At 42.8% G+C, this 23606-nt stretch overlaps 1 protein-coding gene and 1 long non-coding RNA gene across 2 annotated transcripts in view; one reads left to right on the top strand and one right to left on the bottom strand.

Moving 5' to 3' along the window:
* The first annotated feature begins 379 nt into the window (after positions 1–379).
* vax2 (ventral anterior homeobox 2) lies at positions 380–23463 on the top strand. The gene is made up of 3 exons (XM_069723238.1): positions 380–1038; positions 5689–5876; positions 18925–23463. The coding sequence occupies exons 1-3, from the start codon at positions 804–806 to the stop codon at positions 19417–19419; spliced, it is 918 nt and encodes a 305-aa protein (XP_069579339.1). The 5' UTR covers positions 380–803; the 3' UTR covers positions 19420–23463.
* Positions 12327–23606, bottom strand: part of LOC138635649 (uncharacterized) — a 31674-nt gene continuing 20394 nt past the window's right edge. The window contains exon 3 of the long non-coding RNA XR_011312159.1: positions 12327–12519. This is a non-coding gene — a long non-coding RNA (uncharacterized lncRNA). The remainder of the gene's footprint in view (positions 12520–23606) is intronic.

Here is a 23606-nt window from a genome sequence, read left to right as displayed (position 1 = left end):
AAAGAGTACCGTGTCACCACAAACATTATCCACACGCCAACATCCCTCTCTGCTAGTGTGGGCAGGGTGTATCAGCCGCCCCGCGCAGACCTGACGGTGCAAATCGACAGCAAATGATAAAAAAAACAAGCGACTGTATTTGTGAGCAAACGTGAGCATTTCCCACTGACAGTCCCTTCCTGAAGGGTCCTCCACACAGACCTTTTCCAGAAGACCACCGAACCCCTTTACGGGGCCATCTCACCACCACCAACATGCAGTCCAGGAGCCGCAGAGGCAGCCGATGTGACCGGGAGTGAAGTGACAGGCTGCTGCTTCGGACAAACTTCCCTTCCAGCTCGTGGACGGTGACCTGAGACCGCTGCTGTCTTTCCCTCTTACTTTATTTCCCCGTGGCTGAGCAGTAAGCGTGTGTTGGAGGCACCTCCCCGCTCCTCCATACATCTTGTTGCCCCCTTGTCCCTGGCAGGCTGCACCATGCACTTCCTCCGCACCTCCTTGTTACTATAGTTAGAACAGGATCCCGAGCTTTTTCTCCCCCAAGCCGACTCCCCCTGGCTTTGCTTTGGACTCCGGACCGTGCGTCATGCCGCCGCACCTGAAGCGCATCCCGGTTCGGTTGCAGGACGACATGCTTCCTTTGTAACTGGATCTACTTTTCTTTTTCTTTTTTGGAGGGAGAGGTGGGCATGCTCTCCTCGTCTCTGGAGAACATTTGCAAAGAGGAGAAGAAAGTAGAGCGAGAAGAGTGAGCGGCAGCGGCGGAAGGAGGGAGAGATAATCAGAGAGATTGCAACTTGTAGATGTTTGATCAGGCCACGACTATGGGCGATGGGAACCACCGCTGTGGACCCAACCCGCTGTGTCCGGACAGGATGGAGACAAAGTGCCGCGCCGAGATAGGGAGCCGGTCCCCGGTGCAGAGCTCCACCGACACCCCGGGGACTTCCGCGTCCACCCCGACTTCCTCCAGCGAAGACGGGCACGACAAACTTCTGGGAGTGGACCCTGACTACTGTCGGAGGATTCTAGTTCGGGGTGAGTGGACCGGAACCAAACAAACAGACATTCTTTCTGAGCGTAAAACTGCAGCCCGAGAATCTGGGAGAGTTTTCAGGAAACTGAAATGATTCCACAATTATCACATTAAACTTGTCTAATCTGCTTTCCTCTGACATATATTACAATTACAATAATTAAAGAAACACATATTTGGGTTTGGAGACCAGAAATAATATTGCTACCAAAAAAAAATAAGTAAAATGTCCATTTAAAAATATTATGAGCCTTAAAAACAGATTCATTTTAGTTTATACTGACTCAAAACTTTGAGAGTTGGACTGACAAACACTTTAATTTCCAGACAAAGTGTATGACAGTGCAACACCTCTGGTGCAGGAAGGACTAAATGCAAAAAGCTGTTCTAGTAACAACAGACAACTTTTACTTCACCTTAATGATTACCAACAGCACATATAGCCAATCTACACTTTTTAATATTATTTTAAATAAATGGGAAATCCAATCTTTCAGCAAATTATTGATGGGACCAGGCTGTGTCAGCTGGGGCCGCTCCTTTGTTCATATGAAAATATAAAAAATTAATAAGCCAAATCCATATTAAAAACATTGACGTTTAACTTCAATGAAATGTTGGCTCGTATTTATTCTTTTACATATGACATGTATATTTGTTTTTAGAGCGTGTTTGTGTGCAAATGATTGAAATCAGACCTGAGAAACACAGAAAACAAAAGAAAACTCTCTTAAACTGTTTCTTTTAACAACAAATGAGCTAATAGAGAAAAAACACATCAGTTCCCCATCAACAGCCACTATACAGCAGTGTGTGTGTGTGTGTGTGTGTGTCTGTCTGTGTGTGTGTGTGTGTGTGTGTGTGTGTGTGTGTGTGTGTGTGTGTGTGTGTGTGTGTGTGTGTGTGTGTGTGTGTGTGTGGTTACTGGTCTGATTGCCTTTCTTTGCACCATGTTATTGAACACCAGAATAATATTTAATTCAACATTATAGTGAGTCCACGCCCGCCTGCAGGTCTCTGAGTGACACCGAGGATTTTCAAAAATACTGAAAATGTAGATGTTTTATGAAATCAGCGACCGCTCGTAGAAAAATAAAATATTTGTTGTCATTATTTTTTATTCTTACATTTTTGTAAATTATTTTGGGCTGTTTTGGAGACACTGTACGCATTTAAAAAGCCAGAAATATTTGTATTTAATTTATGTTTGCTGATGACATTTTTTTAAATTAAAACTGCACAGTAAATGTGTGTTACATGTGCAAGAAGATACAACACAGGAAAACTTCAGGTTCCACTATAAAAGAACATGTATAGGCCTTTAATGTCAGTGCAGACTGGTGGGTTATTTAAGGTTATTTACATGTAGGTCATTTTTTTAAAATGATTTCAGCACGTAAACAAACAAAAAAAATCGTATAAACTCATTTAGAAAAAAAAATCTGAATTTATAAAAGATAATATGAGGAATATTTTGAGCTGAGTCATCGTGAAGTTTCTTGCACGTATTATATAGTTTTTTTCTGACGCTTTCCAAGAAGAAAAATGTCAGCAGACTGCAGGGTTTCTCTCCATTCAGAACTCCGTAGAGAAAAAGTATACAAATTAAACTGCAACTGTTTTTTTGGGGTAATATTTTTGAAGTGGTGTGTAAGTGTAAACGGACAGAATCAATATGTCGGCCTGTCAGTTCTCCCACAAACGACGGCTGGTTCGTTGTACGTCTTATTAAACGTGGAGTCGTGCAGGTTTTCTGTGCCACGCAGAAGCAGCACGTTTAGCCAGAGAGCAGTAAAATGAAAGGAGCATTTTAAACGGTAGAGGACGTAGAGAGGGGGAGAAACGACGACGGAGAAAATACACACGTGAATGAATATATATATAGATATATATATATAGATATATAGATATTTATTTATTTTTTAAACTACAGGCACCTGCTTCTTTGGATTTTCAATCAACTCCAGTAGAAGTGCAGGAATACTGATATCTATTTTTGAATTTCTAAATCTTTGTCAGATAGATGGGGGGGGGGGGGGGGGGGGGGGGGGGGGGGGGGGGGGGGGGGGGGGGGGGGGGGGGGGGGGGGGGGGGGGGGGGGGGGGGGGGGGGGGGGGGGGGGGGGGGGGGGGGGGGGGGGGGGGGGGGGGGGGGGGGGGGGGGGGGGGGGGGGGGGGGGGGGGGGGGGGGGGGGGGGGGGGGGGGGGGGGGGGGGGGCTGATTAGATGTTTGAGTTTGTGTCGCCCCTCCGACAGATCTGTGTGTAATTATTATTAGTTGGTTGTATACAGTCGTTGTTGGCGTCCAGCTGAGGAGGAAGTGGCCTGCAGGGCATGTGAGCCGGTTCTGGTTCAGATACTACACGACTCGTGTTGAACGGAGAGTGCAGTGTGACGCCGTGTTTTTGAAGCGCGAGTGTTTTTCCTCCGAGCGGCCGGGGTCACCGGGAGGTCAGCAGCGCTGCGTCCCGCCGCTTCTCTGCTTCTCTCTCCAGTTTGAGATGTTATTTGGCTTTGGGCTCCTCAAGGAGATATATGTACCTGCGTCGTGCTATATCCTCGAGCTTCTTTTTAGAAAGGTGTTGGCCATTCTGGTGAAGAGTCTCGTTTGCCTGGCGACACATAGGCAAAGCCATAGTGGCAGCGTAAAGATGGAGACCGTATCCTGTGGCTGAGGCCTGGAGGCTAACCGAGCACTGAAGGGAAGCTGCGCAGCGTCCTGATTGAAATACGTGTTCAACACGGATCAGCGCGTGAAGGGGACATTAGTGATGAATTTACTGCGTTTTATGAACGATTTTAATTGTCATGCAAAAATAGAAACAACTGACGTTTGGTCTCGGTTCTCCTTTTCACACACCTGCTGTATTTACGGTCCAACGTGTTTTATGTACTTTTTCATCACCACGCTTACAAATTACGTTCATATATACACGTAAACACAGAGTCCAGTTTACTTTTCAGCCACACAAATAGGCTCATTAATACGACTTGACTTTTTACGCGGTGTTTATGCTGCTCGTTAGCCTTGGCCTTCCTATGGCCGTTCGGTTCAATCGGTTTTGTTTCATATTTAATTCAGAGCTCTTCATATTTTATTGAACTGCATATTTTATGTGTTCAAAACCCCCGAACAAAGAGGAGTTCTTGTCTGGCCTGCGCGTCCACTCAAAGTGATAAATACCAACAAATACTGTTGGCTGTAGTGTAACAAACCCAGATAGTGCAGCGCTGGAGGAGAGTCTCAGAAATAAAATCATGACACACGTCTGATTTTATTTAATTTTTTGAAGTAGGTGGCGTCTTTAGAGCTTCTGGGCGGAGTGTAAAGGCAGGCTATCTCTATCCAACATATCTCACTTATGTTTTGAACTCTCTGCACCACCTTGGATTTCAAATAAATCATAAATGTGTTGTTATTTTGCAGACAGTCTTTGGAAAGAACCAACTGTACAGTTGCAAGGAGGCCATTGTCCACAGAGCAATTCAGAATAATAGCAAACAGCTCGTTATTGAAGGAAAAGTAAACACGTAATGAAATAGAATAAAAAGCACAATAATGTTAAAAAGTCAAACCTAAACACGAACAATTCCCTGAAAAGGAAAAAACCCCAATAATGCCACTTTGTTCCAGCAGCACAGTATGCTGCTGCAGCGGGCAGATAATGATGTGCAGCCTGATTACTTGGAGTGGAAACAGAATGAAGCTCAGTCCTCCAACTAGTTTCTGTGCAGCTCCACATGTAAAAGACCGTTTTTACAGTCAGCCAGTATGAAACAGAATTAATTGGCTAAATGTCTATAACGTCCTCATGAAGGCGTCTTTCTGCAAAGCTTCTATTTACTGCCTTTCATTTGAACTTTAGTGTCATGTATTAAAAAAATGTGTATTTCAGACAGAACCTGACCTGTGGTTCTGACCTGTGGTTCTGACCTGTGGTTCTGACCTGTGGTTCTGACCTGTGGTTCTGACCTGTGGTTCTGACCTGTGGTTCTGACCTGTGGTTCTGACCTGTGGTTCTGACCTGTGGTTCTGACCTGTGGTTCTGACCTGTGGTTCTGACCGGTGGACCAACAGCACACATTCATGTAGCTGTCAGGAACTTTTACACACTTCATTTAGTTTAAATGTTGTTTTAGGACAAATATTTAGCCTCATAAATTTACACAATGTGAAGGAATTAATTATAGTAGCAGAGCATTGTTATTAAAGCAGCCACGAATATAATAATAATAACCGAAAGTGTTTGGCCTAATTAGTTTGTTGTTATTTTCCACACACGTCTTTATGAACAACACTGAACTTTTCTGGTGATAAAAATAAGCCAAACCGCGGCGCGTCCATGTGGTGGTTTCCTCCAGAACCATCAGCCGATCTGTCGGCTCATTAATGTCCCATCATTTGGGCACCTTACCGGCCTCGAGGCGGCCCGGCCGTACACAGGTGTGTTTATGGTGCTTCAACCTGCTGGAAAGTAGCTCGATTCACATCTTTAGCTCCATTTTTACACCCTGAAGCTGTTTAATAATTTAACAACAGCCTCAATTGAACAATTACTTCCTGATTTTTTTTTGTAAACAATCAGTAGCGTCGCTAGAAAACAAACTGAGACCTGTCCCCCCCCCCCCTCCCCTCCCCTCCCCTCCGGACAGACGCCAAAGGCACCATCCGGGAGATCGTCCTGCCGAAGGGCCTCGACCTGGACCGGCCCAAGCGCACGCGGACCTCCTTCACGGCCGAGCAGCTGTACCGGCTCGAGCTCGAGTTCCAGCGGTGCCAGTACGTCGTGGGGCGCGAGCGCACCGAGCTCGCCAGGCAGCTGAATCTCTCCGAGACGCAGGTAAGAACCGGAGCGAGCTGCACGCGGCTCTGGACCGGATGTTTGGGATCCAGACTAACTCAACCAGAAGATTTATACCCTGAAATATTTTAGGAGGATTATGACAAAACATCCATAAAAGATTTGTTTTTAGCTTTAGCCACTTGCTCGCCAACATGTAACTTCTAGGAGACATTATTTGTGTCCTTTAGTGAACACCTTGCAGGCCATGCAGCTGTTTGCCAACAGCATTAGCCAAATACTTTTTTTTAGCAATTTGGTCACAGTGTGGAGGCTTTAATTGGTTCTTTATCCAATCAGAAAGGAGGAGGGAGCCAGCTGCCCCGCCCCCTCAAAAAATAGCTACATCCACAGCTGGCTTCACAAAATGAGGCCAAAATAAAAATAAATGTATACTGAACAGGCGCCTTTATCTCTAATTTGAATGTATCCTGCACATGAGGAACCAGAATCAATCAAACAAGCACATCACCAATAAACAGACAGCAGGGGTTTGAGGGAACCCACAATACAGGCCTGAAATGAGCATGAAGCCTATTAGGCCCAACTCAGGCTACCAGCTCACACAGACCGGGTGTGTTTCTGCAGGCCTCATCAATGGGTCCATTTAGAAACTTAAAAAATGTGCCTACATTTACATAAACATTTGGAGGATATTAAAACATTTCTGCCAAAGAGAGCCTCAAAAACAGCTCTGAGTCCGTCAACATTATCATCACAAAGGAAGTGTTCATCTTGGGGCTGTGAGGTTGAACTATCTGCATGTGTGTGACATAAGAGCTCACTTAGGCCCTTATTGTTGCATCCAATTAATATTCCTATTAAAAAGTAACATATATATATATATATAAAGCCTGAATACCATTCATTAAAACAGAAAAGTCATGAAACAGAAAATGTGTTTCCAGCAAATAAATATTTATTGTTTATTGTTTTTGTAATATTGTAAACACTGCAGACAATTCGTGGCACTCATTCAAGGACCCCGCGATTCAAATCCTCCTGAAGCCCACGAGCCCACCCCCCTCTGTGTTCACGAGCAGCGTCCATATATAACAAAGCAGCGCGAGACGGACTGATGGGGAGCAGCGTTTTAAGTGTTTGACGTAGAATTAGGGTTTCTTTTATTTGATCTAGAAACATGAAACAAAATGATTTGGAGCAGATTATTGGACAAAGTACTGACTAAAGCGCAAAATTCAACATCTTGACGACCAACATGAGCTCTATAAATAAATAAAAATATGACTAATGTAAACATCGCGCAGGTTTACTTTGTACAGAAGATTTGTATCTTTGAGTTTTCAGATTTTTCGTGATAAAGCATTTTAATATGGCTACAGAATAAATGTTTTTATTATTATTATTATTATTATTATTATTATTATTTAAATGTATTTTGCTGGAGGCCTTTGAATGGGGTGTTTTTTTTTTTATCTGACTGAAAGCCTACAGATACTAATAACCTACAGATTTCTTAATATCGGAGCCGCAGTCAGGTCCAAAAAGATGGCTGCGTCGCCACACCTTCTCTGGAACATTGAACCTTTACTAGATAATACAACATGTCTCCACAGCTGAGGATGTTGGAGTTGGTGACACGTCTCACTTGGAGAACCTCCAAAATAAAACACGAAATAAAATAGTATATCGGAAATATGCTTCAAATGTATCGCATGTATTTACATGTTTAACAGCCGGTGCAGATAAACAGCAGGAGGCTGTTCTGCGCATGACACGAATAAAATCACCACTTGTTGTAACTAAAAACACAGAAACTTTACGCATCATCCCTGTGGGCGGTAAACCAACTGCAACATGGAAGGACACACAAATAATTTTAAAAAATGGATGGAGGTGTGTGTGTGTGTGTGTGTGTGTGTGTGTGTGTGTGTGTGTGTGTGTGTGTGTGTGTGTGTGTGTGTGTGTGTGTGTGTGTGTGAGTGTGTGTGCGCGGTGGGAACACAGAGCAGCCACTGTGGCCCTCATTAGCGCCGACTCTCGGGGTGTTAATGGGAGGGCCTCCGCTTCCTGCTGCTGCTGAGGAGACGCTGCAGCAGCAGAGGATTGGCTGAAACAACCCCGTCTGAAACTGTCCCGCCTTCAGTATGTAAATAATAAAAGTCTCCTCCATAATGATGTTAAATATTGAACCCACGGCGGGGACGTTTCTTAATGCTACGTGCTATTGAAGCAGCTTTTAAGCTGATCGAAAGGCTTTTAGTGGACTTTTCTATCTTCTTTTTTATCAGCTCTTTATTTGGCTGCATGTTTTTAAGCAAATGCGTCATTCAAGGCTAATCAATCACAAAAGGGAGATGGGAGCTCTCAAAGTTTCCGTCCCGTTAAGTGTTGTTTGGGCCGCTGTCTGATTTCCAGGTGATTTAACGGTATTTGGTTGAAGTTTGTAAGTTCAGATGAAGGTTTTCACGTGTTTCCTTGAAACTAATTGGCTCTTCATGCGCACATTTAAGACCGCCGGCCTTAAAAGCAGCTCCATTATAGCAAAATATCTACAAATCCATCTACATGTGGCATTTTTATAAAAAAAAAAATGAACAGACGCTCGTGCAGGTGTTTACTGCTGCGTTTTAAAGCGAGGCGGCTTCTGTCGGAAGAGAAACAGGTTTATTTGGTGGTTTGGAAGTTGGCAGAAGAGATGCTGCGGTTTAGCTCCAAGCAACAAGAGGCCCTGAAATTTCGTGGGGTTATTTTTTTTTTTTCGATTTTATTTGGAAAACAAGTCTCTTGTCTCTTGAAAATGAGCATTTGTGGAAATCATTACCTCCAAGAGGCAGAAATTCAAATCAAGATTTTAACTTGAAAACGCAAAAAATTTAAATCAGCAATTTAAATTGTAAAAGTATTTTTTTTCTATAAAATCAGACTTTTTTTCTGCGTTTTATTAAACTTTCATTCAACTCATGTTATTTTGACACATGAAGCCTTGCGTCGGATTTTTAACTGGAAAAGTTTTAAAATTCACTTATTTTGAATCCAAATGTGGAACAAACTCTTTTTTCTTATAAGAAACATTTCTAGAAGTTTTCAGAGCACAATTAAAGCATCAGGCCCCTTTTTTTTTTATAAACTTGTAAACTCTTCTGAAACTCTTCTGAAACACAAATATTAATATTAATATTTCGCCAAATCTCCTCAAATTAACCGGCTCATTGACTGATAGCAACGATTCTGATTAAATAATTACGCTCACGTGTCTCCGAAGTATCTTGCCAGAGATCTTCAAAATATAAACTGATATGTTGAAACTTTGCTATTTTTAAATGGTAGTTTCCAAATGTATTTTCGACCAAACGTTTTGTTTTTTTTAAGTCCTGAAACACTGATTATTGTTCATATTTACGTGTCCAAAGCCTTCCTCTTGATTAGAGCTCAAACAGCCAAACGTAAATCTAACAAATAAACATTGTTCTATAAAAAAGGCAATCCAGATTAAATATAAATTACTTACAGCATGTGTGGGGTGGTGGAGCCGATTCTTAACGAGGAAGCTTGTTGTTGAGTGAATCCATCCTAGTGTTTATTTGGTGTTAACATGATTACACCATTCAGTAAATCTTTAAGATTTAAATTAGTCTGAGTCTTTTTGCTTCGTCCTGTAAAACTTGTAAATGCGCAAAGTTCGCACGTGCAACGTTCATGTCGCAAAACAGTTGTTGTTGTTGGTTTTATTTTTATCATAGTTTTATTCTAATCCCGTTAAATTCCGACTGAAATGAATGAAAGAAATGATGTTCATTTGATAATTCAACCTTATCTTTAAACTTCGAGCCCATACAAGTGGCCAAAACGCGCGTGCTGAAACGTGTTTTTGTGCTCTGCATCGCGAGAAGAAGCCGCTAACTCTCCGTGCTTTCAGCAGTCGGTCTCTCGTAACGCGTTACAGAGGAATCCCTTACCGGCCCGGAGGTCTCCCTTCATCCCGGCAGGTGGCTCCCCGCTACAGGGTAACACAGCAGGAAGGGGTGGTCCACACACACACACACACACACACACACACACACACACACACACACACACACACACACACACACACACACACACACACACACACACACACACACACACACACACACACACACACACACACACAGAGTGAAAAAAACCTCCACTAAAACTTGAAAGCTCCCTGGTTTCAGTCTCCTTTAGAATCAGTTTGGATGAATACAGTTTATAGAGGACTCCTGGATGTTCCCAGAGGTTTCAGCTCTTATTGTGAAGGTATGTCTCTGAATGTGGTGTAATGTTTGGGATAAATGTACATGCCATGGATTTAATGGTTGCTGTGCTACTTTAAACTGGTTTAATCCTGTAGGGAAATGGGAGCGCTGAAATTGTCTTTAATCTTTAATGTAAAGCGGAGCAATGCACAGATATCCGTGTTTATTATCTGGTTTTTGTTATTTAAAGAGATTCGGGGACATGATATTATTTAGATTTTGGGCAAGACGCAAACTAAAAACAGATGGTTCGATGTCAAAAATGTTAAACAGCCAGAATGGTAAAAAAAAAAAATCTTTAAAACAATTAAAGCAGGACACTAAAGTGAAACCTTCGGTTTCCTTCTGCTCTAAAATAAAGTTTTTATAAATAAAAAGTGACCTCGTTATTGTTTAAGAAGGTAAAAAAGTATTTATTTTTTTATCCAAGACTGAATTATAATACATTTGTTATTACAGCAGCTCCGTGTGTTCATTTCACTTTTGTTGGTTTTATTAATATCTGAAATCAACTCGAGGAAAAAACGACAGCGACACAACAGCGACCTGCTGACAGAGCAGAGCTTGTTTTATATTCAGGAAAATGTCGATATCTGCGGGAGTTTAGACACGTTTGCTGTTATTTGTTATGGCTGATATTCAGAGAGCATCCGGAGGCCAGCGGCGACAAACAACTGGATCGGATGTTTCTGTGTCAGAGTGTTCACCCGGGTGGGAGTGAGCCTCACCGGTGTCGCTGCCCAACACACATTTGGAGTTTACTCGATATGATTTGGGAGCGACGCCCACCTGAGCATGAAACCAGCGACTTCTAACAGGTGCACAAGTCAGCAAAGATCAGCGTCACATGTGGTTTTCTCGCCCTGCCTGCCGTCTTTTCCCTCAGGAGCAGTTTTAGTCACGGCTTCAAAATGATGCTGAATTCAGGAGTCAGAGGTCAGGGGTCAGGAGTCAGGCTCCACAGGTGGCACTGTGCTGCTTACACCTGTTGTGTAATGTGTCTTTGAGTATTTTGAAATAGATTTATAAATAAAATGTATTATTATTATTACTACAAGCCCTGTGGCAGGCTGCCATATAAAGACAGGCTCTGTAAAAGCTCGGTGACCTTTGCGTGACCTCTTATGAAATCAGGTAAATCTAAATTCCTTGTTAAGAAGTTACACCTGCTTGTGTAACTGATAAGCATCTAGAAGCGTTTGTACGTTGTGATACACAGACAGTATGATAGTTTAAACATTATTTTAGGGGTAACGGTGTTTATTATAGGCTGGATTTAGTGCAAAAGTACGCCGAGAAAACGGAACATTTTCCAGTTTTCCTGGTTAAAAGCTTCTTTGTTTGTTACCAGACCTGCAGGTGAATCTGATTTCGTCTCACCGATCCCCGACAGTATCTGCGTTTTCCTCTGCGAGCTGACCAGAGACAAGACAAGACCACAACTTGTGTTTATGTGCTTGTCTGCCGGCGCTGAATGTCCTCGTTGTGTGTATTGTTCTCCATGACGGCCCAGACAGACGGCGTCTGGCCACTCGTCTGGAGCACAGAGGACCGGGCCGGGACGTGGAGACAGGCAGATGTAGCGGACAGGCGGCCGCACACTGAGGGTACTGTACACACTCTGGACAGACAGAGGGACAGGAAGGGAGGCCGAGACACACACACACACACACACACACACACACACACACACACACACACACACACACACACACACACACACACACACACACACACACACACACACACACACACACACACACACACACACACACACACACACACGGACGGACGGACGGACACTTGCTGCCTTTGTGCTCTCAGTTAAAATGTTTGGACTTGTAAAGTCTTTCCTCTTTACTCTGCAGTGACCTAAAACTGAAGCATCGTGTCTCTAAAACAGGACTTTCTGTCCAACTCACTGGTGATCAGGAGGAAACCTGAGGGAGGTTCACATCATCTCATCATCTGATGACATCATCAGAAGAACATACCAGCAATTAAGTCATAGTTGTGTTTGTCTTTAATCACTGTCTCCGATTGAACTGACTTCCTTTCGTGTGTGTGTGTGTGTGTGTGTGTGTGTGTGTGTGTGTGTGTGTGTGTGTGTGTGTGTGTGTGTGTGTGTGTGTGTGTGTGTGTGTGTGTGTGTGTGTGTGTGTGTGTGTAACATTCGGAGCAACATCTAATCCTGATGTGGAAACAGGAAATCAGCCTAATTGGATACGAGAGGTTGTCACATGCGCAATCACTCACTTCAGTCTCACCTCCATTTTGTCCAGATGGCGGTGAGGGTGAGGGTGCGGGTGAGGGTGAGGGTGAGGGTGAGGGTGCGGCGGTTCTGTGACGTCTGCCAGGCGAGCGTGTAACGCAGCCAGCGTGTCCTCACCCAACACAATATTCTAGAAAACAGAGAAACATTATTCATTAACTTAAGCTGGTTGTAGTCAGTAAAAAGTACAACAGTTCCCTCTGCAACGTAGATATTGTCTCAAATTAACATGAAGTAGAAAGTTGCATTAAATGGTTGTAAAATCGCTCCTTCAGTTCAGAAAACTCCCTCAAAACCTCCTTTCACAGAAAAAGAAAAGGAAAAGCCTCCAGGAGGAGCAGCAGAGGACAGACATGCAATACATGTTGTGTGCTCAGACATCAAATATCAGAATAAAAGAGAGCTATGCTTGCTTTTGCCAGCTGTGGCAACAAAATCAAATTCCCCCCCAAAAATATTTAAATAAATAAATAAATAAATGTCTTTGCTGGTTCAGTCAGAGATGTGGGCATCATAAGGCTGCGTGTCTGAGACACAACCCCAGATTTCTGCTGAGGCTGATGGGAAATTCATGTGACTGCGGGATGACATGTAGGAAAAGTCATGGACACATCCAACCCCCTGCTGACTGGGGTTTTTCGGCGATTGAGTGCAGCACATCTCTAACATGAGGTAGAGGCTGTTATCTACACCTGGAGGGGTTCAGCCGGGTGGGGAGAGGGCGGACAGAGGACAGGAGGGAGGGGCCTGGAGAGACAGAGATTGGCCTCATAACAGTCCCAAGTGCTTTTGTGCTAAGAAGGATTAGACAGCCATATCTATAAGAAAGGGTTAACCCCTCGCTGAACCTGTCTCGACAGGAGATTTAGAGGTCAGGTGAAATGTGATGATGATGATGATGATGATGATGATGATATCGTACCAGTTCTGTAGAGTAAAGAGATGAGGCGAGGCAGGTGGAGAGCCAGAGGTCAGGTAATGAGGACAGAAAGAAGAGGAAGAGGATGAAAGAGGAGCTTTGTTCTGCTCACATCAATGCTGGACGTGTTCACGGAAAACGACTTGTAGCGGCGATGTTGGACTTCCTGACATCGGAGGGAGGAGTGATGACGTAACACCGCAGATTCCTCCTTTCAGAGTCATCATACTTTAACACACAAATACAACACAAAGTTTTAAAAAAAATTTTTTTAGGTTTGAAGGAAGGGCTGCAAAGATTAGTCGTTTACTGGATGATTTTATTGACAGAAAGTTAATCACAAACTATTTTCACAAGTGAGTTGATTATTTTGAGACACTTATTGAAATAAAAAAAGGCTAAAATTCAGCATATTTTCTGTTTCCTTTACTCCTCCATGTTAATAAACATAATATTTTTTGTTTGGGAAGTGTTCGTCGGGTTTTTTGGACCCTACTCGAGATTTGTCATCATTTTCTGACATTTTAAAGACAATCAGATCGATTATGTGAGAAATAATCGGCAGATTGATCAATAATGAAAATATTCATTACTTGCAGCCCTCGAGCAACAAGGCCGATGTCCATGTGGGCTGTTTTATTGATTTAATCTGGTTTATTTAACTCAGATAGGACTGCAGCCCAGATTTAAAAAATACTGAGGTCCCTCGAGCAGCTTCTAACACGTTTTTACTATAAATGTGTTTAAACAAACTTTACAGTGCCAACAATTAGAATAATTTTTAGTAGATATGGAAATGTACAAATAAAACCACTTCATGACTTGGTTGTTAAAGCTTCAAACTCCACAAAACATTGAAATCTGAAGTAAAAGTTCCACAGTCCTTCACAATAAAAGCATGTGACATCATGTATCAAAATTATAACAAATACAAGGCGAACAAAAGCAAAATATTCTAAAGTTTATGTGCAAAGACAAGAAATAAACTTCCAGTAGACAATAGTTAGATGACCTGAGAGACTTTAACTTATTAAATGTGTTGTTAAATATCCCTTTTGGATGTGATTAGTCCATTTTGGCCTTTAGTTTTCAGTCTGCTTTGTGAAAACTTGTTCTTCTGTAGTTATGTGTCTAAATAAAAAAATTTAATTCCATTTTCTGGGAGGATAACTGTTATATTTAAAGAGTCATGGTCTGTCAAAGGGCCTTCTTAAACTATATGACACCAGTAACATTATCATTTTAATGAATAACTAATTGATAATGGTATCATCAATAGAAGCAGGGAGGAGGTTTTGTGTTGATCCTTCTCACACAGTTGAGTAAGTCCTGGCAGCCACCGGTCCTTCATACAGCACAGCTGAGTACACATACGGCTCAGCTGCCATTGGCCCATTACATTACATATAGTTGAGTATCCAGTGGTGCGTTACATACAGTTCAATGGCCCCTGGTGTGCCTGGTACACTCTCCACGGAAAAAGTGTTTTCATTGTGTGTTGGTCACATGCTTGGGATCAGAGGGTCTGAGTGGGGTCACGATGGGAGAAGCGAGCTGCTGGAGGGGTCGTGGAAAGTGTGAAAGAGTCACCAAGTGTCCTTCTTAAAGACTTTACCGCCACAATCCTGCATTTCTCTCTCCGCATTATCGGCATTATACACACAGGAGAGTGTGTTTTTTTTCTTCGATGTTTTGGTTAAAGCTTTCCATCATCGTAGTTTAGGCCGGTCCAGCTTAATCGCGCTGGCGTGAAGCAGGGAGGCCAAGTGGTTGAAAACAAAGTGATAAAGACACAATAATTTGATAGAAAAAAGATCTATAAACACATCTAAACAAAATGTTCTCCTGTTGCTCGTCTTTAACTTGGGACAAACACAGCTTATCTGATATATTCAACACATATGATCTGTGCACCGGGTCTTGATCTGGCTTAACCTTTCTACCTTCAGCCCAGTTCACCTGCCGCTCTGTTAGCAGCTGACCTCTACTGGAGTTCACCAATTCAAGATGTTAAAATTCCCTCTTCTGTCCTACCATTGCGACCCTCCCGCCCTCCCTCCCTGCCTCCTTCCCTCCGGCGGCCCGGTTCTGCATTCTCCGGTCCTAGCCCTCCCACCCGGGTCCTCGCTGCGCCCTAGCAGGCCAGAGTGCATCGGGGCGGGTGCAGAGGGAGAGCCGGGGCAAATGCAGGTCACGTCACATCCAGATCTCCCTCGGTAATCTCTGCCCCAGCTCTGAACCCTGGATCCCATTAAAAAGGATTTTCATCCAGTAGTGTAGCTGTACCAAAGGCAGCTTTGCTTTCTTCTCCTCTCATCATCCCCCCCACCCCCCTGCATAAAATCCCTGTAAAACACCAGCAACCCCCCCCCCCCCCCACACACACACACACCCTATATATATATTTTTTTTTCCCCTGGCAATGGCTTGGAGGGACTGCGATGTGAACAGAAGACTGAGCCACACCCACTGCGCTGGGAATAAAGGGAAGGGATTGGTCAGGACTGTCATCCGTAGTAAAAGCCTTTTATGGGATGTGGCCGCTTGGCAAACGTCGGCGCATGAGTAGAATACATGGAGAGATTTTAGAGGTAGCGTGTGAGCTAACGAGGAAGCAATCTAGACGGAGAGGAAGGAGATGCAGCTACACAGATCACTACTTCTGCTGATTCCCCCCTCCCCCCTGTCTCTTTTGGGTCTTTGCAGTGAGACTTGCTGGCGTCAGTTTTCCTCTCTGAGCTGTGGAATCCTCACCGATCCCATTATTTGTGTCGTGGTTACGTGCTGAAACTACAATCTCACTTGCCTCCAGCTGCCTGTCCGGTGCAGTGATACCGTGTTTAACGCCATCCCACCCGATTACCAGCGCGTCAACAGCCCAGTCTGGCTTTACAACCTGTACCACCCAATAAGGCGCGCTCCTCGTCACGCCAGCTCGTGTGTGTTAGAAGGTAACGGTGTTAAAGGTTTCCTTTAAAGACTAGAAGAATCTCCAAGCTGCTTTGGAGTCATTTTTAGACGACATACAACGGAAAGCTAGAAGACGATGAGGGGAGAGAGACGATGGCAAATGTTTTCAGGTTTCACCTGAAAGTTTGTGACACAAAACTTCCAAAAGTTTTCAACAATCCATGTTTTCTGCAGCCAAAAGCTTCCTGTTTTTTAGCTTTAAAGTCCCGGTGAGTAAAATAAAGAACATAATCAGAGAAATATGAATCTACTAGAACTGTCAGTTAGCTGCAAAACACACTCTGTTCTCCCTCTCTGCATCAACGCTTTCTATTTTCTGAAGTCATTCTTTGAGCTGGTTGTTTCTGTAAAAACACAAACATGTGACTGATGAGCAGCCCGACGGACTTCAGGGGTTCTGGGAGTTAAGTTCAGACTAAAAGGAGGTTAAAATGCTCTTTGAAAGCTGTAACGTGTAGAGCAGTGGCTCACGTGAGAGCTTTTAAAGGTGTGTGAGCTGTATTTATATTGTACATTGTTCATTTGTTTTGTGCGTGTTATGAAAGTTTTTTCCCCCTGTGAGAGTAAAGTACAGAACCTTTACAGGTTTACGCATTTCTGCTGTTACAGGACTTTCCTTTTAAGTCGTCTGCTGCCGATCCCCATTTATTAGGGATTAGATTAAAGGATTTCTACGAAAAATCTTTACAAGGCGGATGGAAAGTCTGTGTAAATAACTACTGATGTAATGCTGAATAAGCCGTATTGAAGACAGTAAACTTTACTTACTTTAAGTGCTTTGTCTCATTGTACGGAAAAAATACAGATTTTTTTTTTTATATTACAATATTTAAAGATCCTATCTTATAAATTGTGTTGTTTGGACGAGCCGTTTGAACATCCGTAAGTTTGTGATGTCACAATGTCATGTCATATTGACATGTCAATAAATGTCACGACTCAATGTGAGGATTCACTTTTCTTCTTAGTTTGATGTCATTGTGAACTGAACATGTTTTGGATTTGGACTGTTTGTGGAACCAAAGAAAACATTTGAAAAAATTAATTCTGGCCAATGACGACTCGGTTTATAAAAAAAACCAAAAACAATCTGTAGATTCATTATTTATAAAAATAATCTTTGGTTGCCATTTTATTTAAAAAAAAAAAAAAAAAAGAAGTAATAATTACCTTTAAATGCAATTCAGTTACATTAACCTTCAGTATTATATCTTCACTTTCAAATGTTCTAATTGCTTTATAATCTGAAATAATAAATTAAAGACTAATTGCGTATCTGGTGAGGAGCCTCTGATTGTAGCTTTTGTATCTGAAACTAACCCTGTACTCACATCTGAAGAAAAACTGCAGGAAAGACGAGAAAAAGGGAACAATTCAGTAAAATAATTCATTTCACAAGTTTTCCGTCCTAAAATATTGATTTGAAATAAATGTATGATTATTATGCAGGGTTACATGTATATCTGGGAGGACGTCTGCAGGAAGTTTGGGGATTAGCTCAATTTCTTCGAACTTGAGTTACTATAGTTACCGGTCTCAGAAGCTTCCCTAACTTTCCTGCATGTGTAATTGCTTTTGCAAAGGATTTTGACTCCTTGTAGTTTTGTCATCACTCAACATGAGCTGTGTAACAGAACAAGGTCACTACGAGTTTCAAAAGTTAAATTCTTCCGCTGCCCCTGAACACAGCGCGCTGAGATCCAGTGAAACACGGAGCTCGCTGTATCGCGGTCGGGCCGCTTTACATTTTTAATGTGCGCGACTCATCTCGAAGGTGGTTCTCCATACAGCGATCTCCCGTGACCCCTCCGTGCCCTCCAATCAACATCCCACCCTGAATCAACCGCACGCTATACATTAAAGCTACGCTGCGCTTCATCAATTAAACATGGCAGACCAGGACAGGCGGAGTTCACCGAGCTTTCTGTGGCGTGATGACTCGTGTGATGAAACTCCTGTTTGCTGTCGTGAGAGGACGATGCTGTCGATGTTCATGACAATTATCAGTCTTTTAATGATATTTAACAATTTTTTTAATTTTCTTTATTTTCTAAGACCACATTAACATTTTCAAGAGGATACGTCTTTGTTTTTCTGTCTCCGCTGTGATTTGACTAATATTCCCTCTCTGCTGTGCAGCTGAGATCACAGTCCGTGCCCATAGGAGCGCTTCAGAGCAATGAAGTGTGAGCGAAGGTAAAGTGTGAGCTGCCATGATCAAATGCACAGAACAAACATCAGAGTTGATCCGATGGCTGGTTCCAGGAGATTTACAGCATCTCTGCACTGATTAATGCACGTGTGACCGGTTCACCACGAAGGTGTCGCGTGCTCTTACTGCTCACAACACACAACATGCTGCACTGTGGATATGCATCAAGCAGAGTTCTCAAAGAAGTCAGTCACACACATGCTACACTTTTGCACGAGTTTATTTAAAGGCATGTTTAAACATCTACAGAAGTTACAGTGGTGGGAAAAGGAAAAGTGTTGAAAGCTCAAAAGTTTGAGACACTTTTAGCAGAAGATGCTTTGAAATTTCCCTAAAAGGGATTTCATTGTTTTTATGACCGCCATTGAAACTCTTGTTTTGAGTTGGTGTTCTTCCTTTACTGACAAATGTTGTGTTTGTGTGCGTCGCTGCAGGTCAAGGTGTGGTTCCAAAACCGCCGGACCAAACAGAAGAAGGACACCACCAAGGATTCGGACAAGCGCTCCATGTCCACGTCCGAGTCTTTGGCCACCTGCAACATCCTGCGCCTCCTGGAGCAGGGCCGCCTCTTGTCGGGCCCCGTCCCGCCTCCCAACTCCCTCCTGGGGCCTCCGACTCACCCAAACGGCTCCCTGCTGAGCAGCCCGGGCGGAGGCTCCTCCACCTCCCCCGGGATCAGCAGCAGCACTCCTCCCAGTTCCCTACAAGGGGCGACATTCGGGCTTTCGCTGCCCTCGCTGGGCGGCACCCCCCCTTCACCGCGGCTCGGCGTCCCACCGCCGCACTCCCTCTGCTTCTCCATGCCGCTGCTAGGGGGCGCTCATCACGAACTGACATCCGCCTATGGCTGCGGCTCTTCAGCATTTGAGCCGTACATGCGGCTGGACAGGAAGGAGGCTGATTTGGGCGGGAAGAAGACGGTTTCTTAAGTAACGTGTTCCTCCTGCAGGGACAACGGGTCTGAGTCGACTTTGTGAGAGCATTTGTCCTCCGTCAGCTGCCACCCAACCACCTGACTGACACTGACCAGCAAAAAAAGAAAAAAGGAAGCACCCTGAATTATAAGAAATGTGAAAAAGGAAGCGACTGGGTTGCTTTCTTTGCGGCACCATTTTGTGCCACAGCACACTGACACAAAATGGTGAAAAGGACTTGATGTGGTGGAAAGTGATGATTCCACTCTCCCACATAAAAAAAACTAAACAAAAACTAAAAAACAAAAACAACTTGTGAATTTTTGCAGAAATGCTGTGTTGCGTGACCCCTGACAGACAGATGTTTTTAACACCGCTCTCTTTGCAGTGGTTTTAAGTGACTCTTCACTTTTTGTCCAGTGAGTTTGTGTGTGTGTGTGTGTGATTCTTCTCTATACAGGCCTTCATTTACTGTTCAGGAAAAAAAAATACTTGACATGCATATTTCAGATTGAATCGGTGTCTGAATGAGAGGAGTGGTATTTCAAAGAGGGCAGTATGTACACATTTCTATTCCTGTATAAGTGGCCATGTTTGATTTTAGTTGATGTGCTATCACAATAGGAAGAAACACTGAAAAAAAAAAAAAAAGAATCGTAGCATTTGATGTCAGTCAGTTTCAATGTCCAGCTGTAGTTTTTGTAAATTCTTTATTTGGTTGTGTTTGTGTATGAAACGTACGTGGTAGGATCTGGACAAACGGTACAGAAATCGCATATCTACATCCGATAGCTTAATGTAAAAGAAGGTGAACACGGAGACGAGTCGTGTGAGGAAGCCAGTTGGAGTCTGCCAAAGCATTTATGGATGAAGCTTTGGAGGTGCCACGCTCGGCTCCTCCGATCAGTGCAGCAGGTCCAGGTCAGGCTCAGACCCGGGAACCCACATTAACTTTGATTCACAGATGTCACACTTTCGGTTGCTGAATCAGACGCAGAGATTTTTCATACGTCACAAGTCAGGCTGAGTTTCTGCTCTGGATCTTGTTCGTCAAGCGAGCTCGGGCCCAGAGCTGCAACTTCAGCTGATGAGTTGGACAGAAAATTCATCTGCAACAGTTTTAACAGTCAGTTAAATGTTATTTGGGTCTAGACTAGATGATTTGCTGTTTTTTTTTTTTAAGTTATACAGTGAAGGCAGCACAAGAACAGGGATTTCTCTAATAATTAAAAGGCTTTGCAGCACCGAGCCGTTTTACAAGCATCAAAACAAACTAAGCAACTTCTCCCTGATCTAATGGTTGTATTTGTTCCTCAGTGGATTTCTTTACCAAGTTTTGTCTTTAGGCTTCTTGGATGTTGTTCGTTTGTTATCTGCTCTAGCTTTTCCAAATTTTGCTGAAAATTTTACAGATATAGTGACAATAATGGTCAAAAATTGTTGACGTAAAAGATGTCAAATTGGACCCACAAAACCAAATATGTGCACGCAAGTCTTCCACAAACTTGTGAAAACACCGACAGAAAATGTATTCAAAAATTTCATAGACTTTAAGACTATTTGAGAAAAAAAATTTGCCGGATCAATCAATAGCTAAAATAATTAGTTGCAGCCCGGTAGTGGGGATGAAATTTGTAGGATTTGCCGTTTTATTAGTCTTCCTTTTCAAGTTTGTCTTTTATTTTCCTGAAAACGTAAGTCAGCAGGCCATCATCTCCATAATGTTTTACACACGTCGATGAGAAGAAAGCGAAGCCTCTTAATGGCTTCTACTTCTTTAACTTTGTTTCCTGTTTTGATACCAGCGCTGACATTTGGCTCCACCTCCTGTTACACTTTACCTCAGCTTCTCTTAAGCGGAGAGATCTGCTCCGATTGCCCTTCATTAAAAGCACTTTATGTTTGTAGGTTGTTATACATCCTCCTGTATCTACATCTTTTTTTTTTTTTTTTTTTTTAAATCCATTTCACTTATTTCTTATTAATAGGCTGAAATAACCCCTCTCCCAGCATCAACATCTTTAGTAAGAGTCAGGGTTTACAGTCAATAAAAAGGTGATTTTCAGAATTAAAGCCAGAAAATCCCACGATTGTTTTCAAAATAAATGGCAGTTTCTATTTTTTAGTGGTTGATCTGAGGCTAATTGTACGTTAAGTTCCTTCTGGACAGAAAGAAGGAAGTGACGGGAAGAATTTGTTTTTCTTCCCACTGGTTCTTTTTGTCTGCGTTTCCTTGTTGTCCAAAGAAAATCAAATCTCACCTGTGAGAACCTGCCATTCGCAGCAGCTTGCACTCAATTTGTGCGTGTCAGATGAGTTATCGCCACCTTTTCACTCCTGTCTCTTGTCTGTTTTTCCATGCATCTATTCATGTCTAGATTTCACCTCACCCACCCGCCCCCTCATCACCACGATCCCTTTCTCTCAAGCACGGACGAGGTAGTTTGACGTGTATTAAAAAAAAAAGAAGAAGAAGAAGAAGAAGAAAAAAAAAACGGACACTATCCTGACATCAATTTAGAAACGCGCTTACAAGTACAGACCAGGTTCGGTTTAAGACAGCCGAGCCGGTTCCCAGCTGCGGATGCGTTTCTTGGAGAGGTTTGTGACCTCAGCCAATGAAAACTCCCCGTCTGTGGGCTCGCCGGGCCTTTTTGCACCGGTGTAGCAGCGGCTGGGGGCTGGTGATCTGTTGCCGTTGTGTTCAGAACCCGAGCTGCGCTGCAGAAACCTTGTTATCTGCCCACGCCTCAGAGCAGCGATGCACCTGTGCTGTTGTTGAACAATGTATTATTTTCTATAAGCACCATCCATAATTGAAACGCTGCTGCATCAAATATTGAGCAGAGAGATGGAGCCGAGAGGTCAGGAGGCTTTCTTCTCGTGTAAAGGCCCAGCGTACTCCTTCATAAGTCTTATTTGTGTTTACCCGCAGCAGCCAGGTCCTTTCATTCAACTGCTGGTGTCATAAGATCACATTTGTTTTCTGGAATATTTTAATTTTTGTTTCATATTTTTGCGTTGTTGACTTTAGCTGCACCAGATAGTGAATACAAGAGCTCTTAATTCGCTAAAACCGCTTGTTTTCTCAGCCAGTGTGACATGAAAGGAGTTTCGTGTTAAAGAAAGGGTTTTCATTTTTTTGTGGTTCAGTGGCCACAAAAATAAATCTTCTCACTCCATATTTCCATTGAGATTCAGCACCGACTCCATTTTCAGTCACAGTAAAGTGATGTTTTGTAATGTAAATCTGCAGTAACTGTATTGTATGCTCAGCTCAGTAGAAGGAGGATTCAGCTCGAGGGAGGGAAACGGTCACAGAAATGAGATGCCACTTAAAGAAACGTTGTAAAGCCTTGCATCAGTTCAACAAAGCCTTTCATTTATACTTTTGATTCCGCAGTTTGTTTGTTTTTTTGCTTTCTTAATCTTCTCTTTCAGACGGTTTTCTTTCTCGCGCCGGCTGAGTGGCAGCGTTGCTTTTGTTGTGCGCAGTCTGTGACATCTCGCACTGGTTTCAGAAACGTTTCAAGGCCTCCTCACGGCTCTCGTTACTGCATCCTGGTTTTCTTTAGTCCTTTTGAGATTGTGTGGAAAGGTTTCTTTCATTTGAAAAAAACAAACAAACAAACTGATTCCGCTTACTTTTCTTTGTTATGCACAGCCAAGGTCCTGCATAGGGCCTAACTTCTTTTCTTTGAGCAGTAAAACTTACTTAATGTCAAGCTAATGGCACCAGCTACTACTTCTCATGAACAAGCTCTATGTACATAGATATAAATTTATATATAAATATATATATAAATGGGTCTTTGCACAAGTAATCTCCATGTCTGCTCCATGTGATTTTTAACAGGAAGAACAAAATGTGAACGTTCAGAAAAAAGACTTTATATATGCTTTACAATTCTTTGTCTCATTAACATTTTGCACTTATTTAAAGAGGCTTACTTCTGTTTCTGGGCTGATAGAGCTGTTTTCACGCTCGGCCAAGATATTGTACAATATGTATATGTATTTTTATTCATATGCATATAAATATATGTCTATGTAATTTGCCTCCTGTGTTCTGTTTCTTTTATTTTTCCCTCCTCCCACAAGGCCAAAAATCCAACATTAACGTGTGGATAGTTCTGCTTTAAAAACCTAATCAAGAAAGAGAAAGTCATTTCACAATTTGCAAAAGTCAGTAAAAAATATGA

This window comes from Brachyistius frenatus, unplaced genomic scaffold, assembly GCF_029030835.1.
Source record: "Brachyistius frenatus isolate BFR_SWC_R1_liver_20210118 unplaced genomic scaffold, ASM2903083v1 Contig_321, whole genome shotgun sequence".
NCBI classification, from domain to species: Eukaryota; Metazoa; Chordata; class Actinopteri; family Embiotocidae; genus Brachyistius; species Brachyistius frenatus.
Note: the sequence above shows the minus strand (reverse complement) of the source record. Positions and strands in the feature narration are given on the sequence as shown.

Excerpts from the sequence above, each read along its gene's own strand:
- vax2 (XM_069723238.1), top strand. The coding sequence starts at position 804 with ATGTTTGATCAGGCCACGACTATGGGCGATGGGAACCACCGCTGTGGA. Across the intron at positions 1,039-5,688 it reads TCGGAGGATTCTAGTTCGGG|ACGCCAAAGGCACCATCCGG; the intron begins GTGAGTGGACCG and ends CCCTCCGGACAG. Across the intron at positions 5,877-18,924 it reads TGAATCTCTCCGAGACGCAG|GTCAAGGTGTGGTTCCAAAA; the intron begins GTAAGAACCGGA and ends GCGTCGCTGCAG.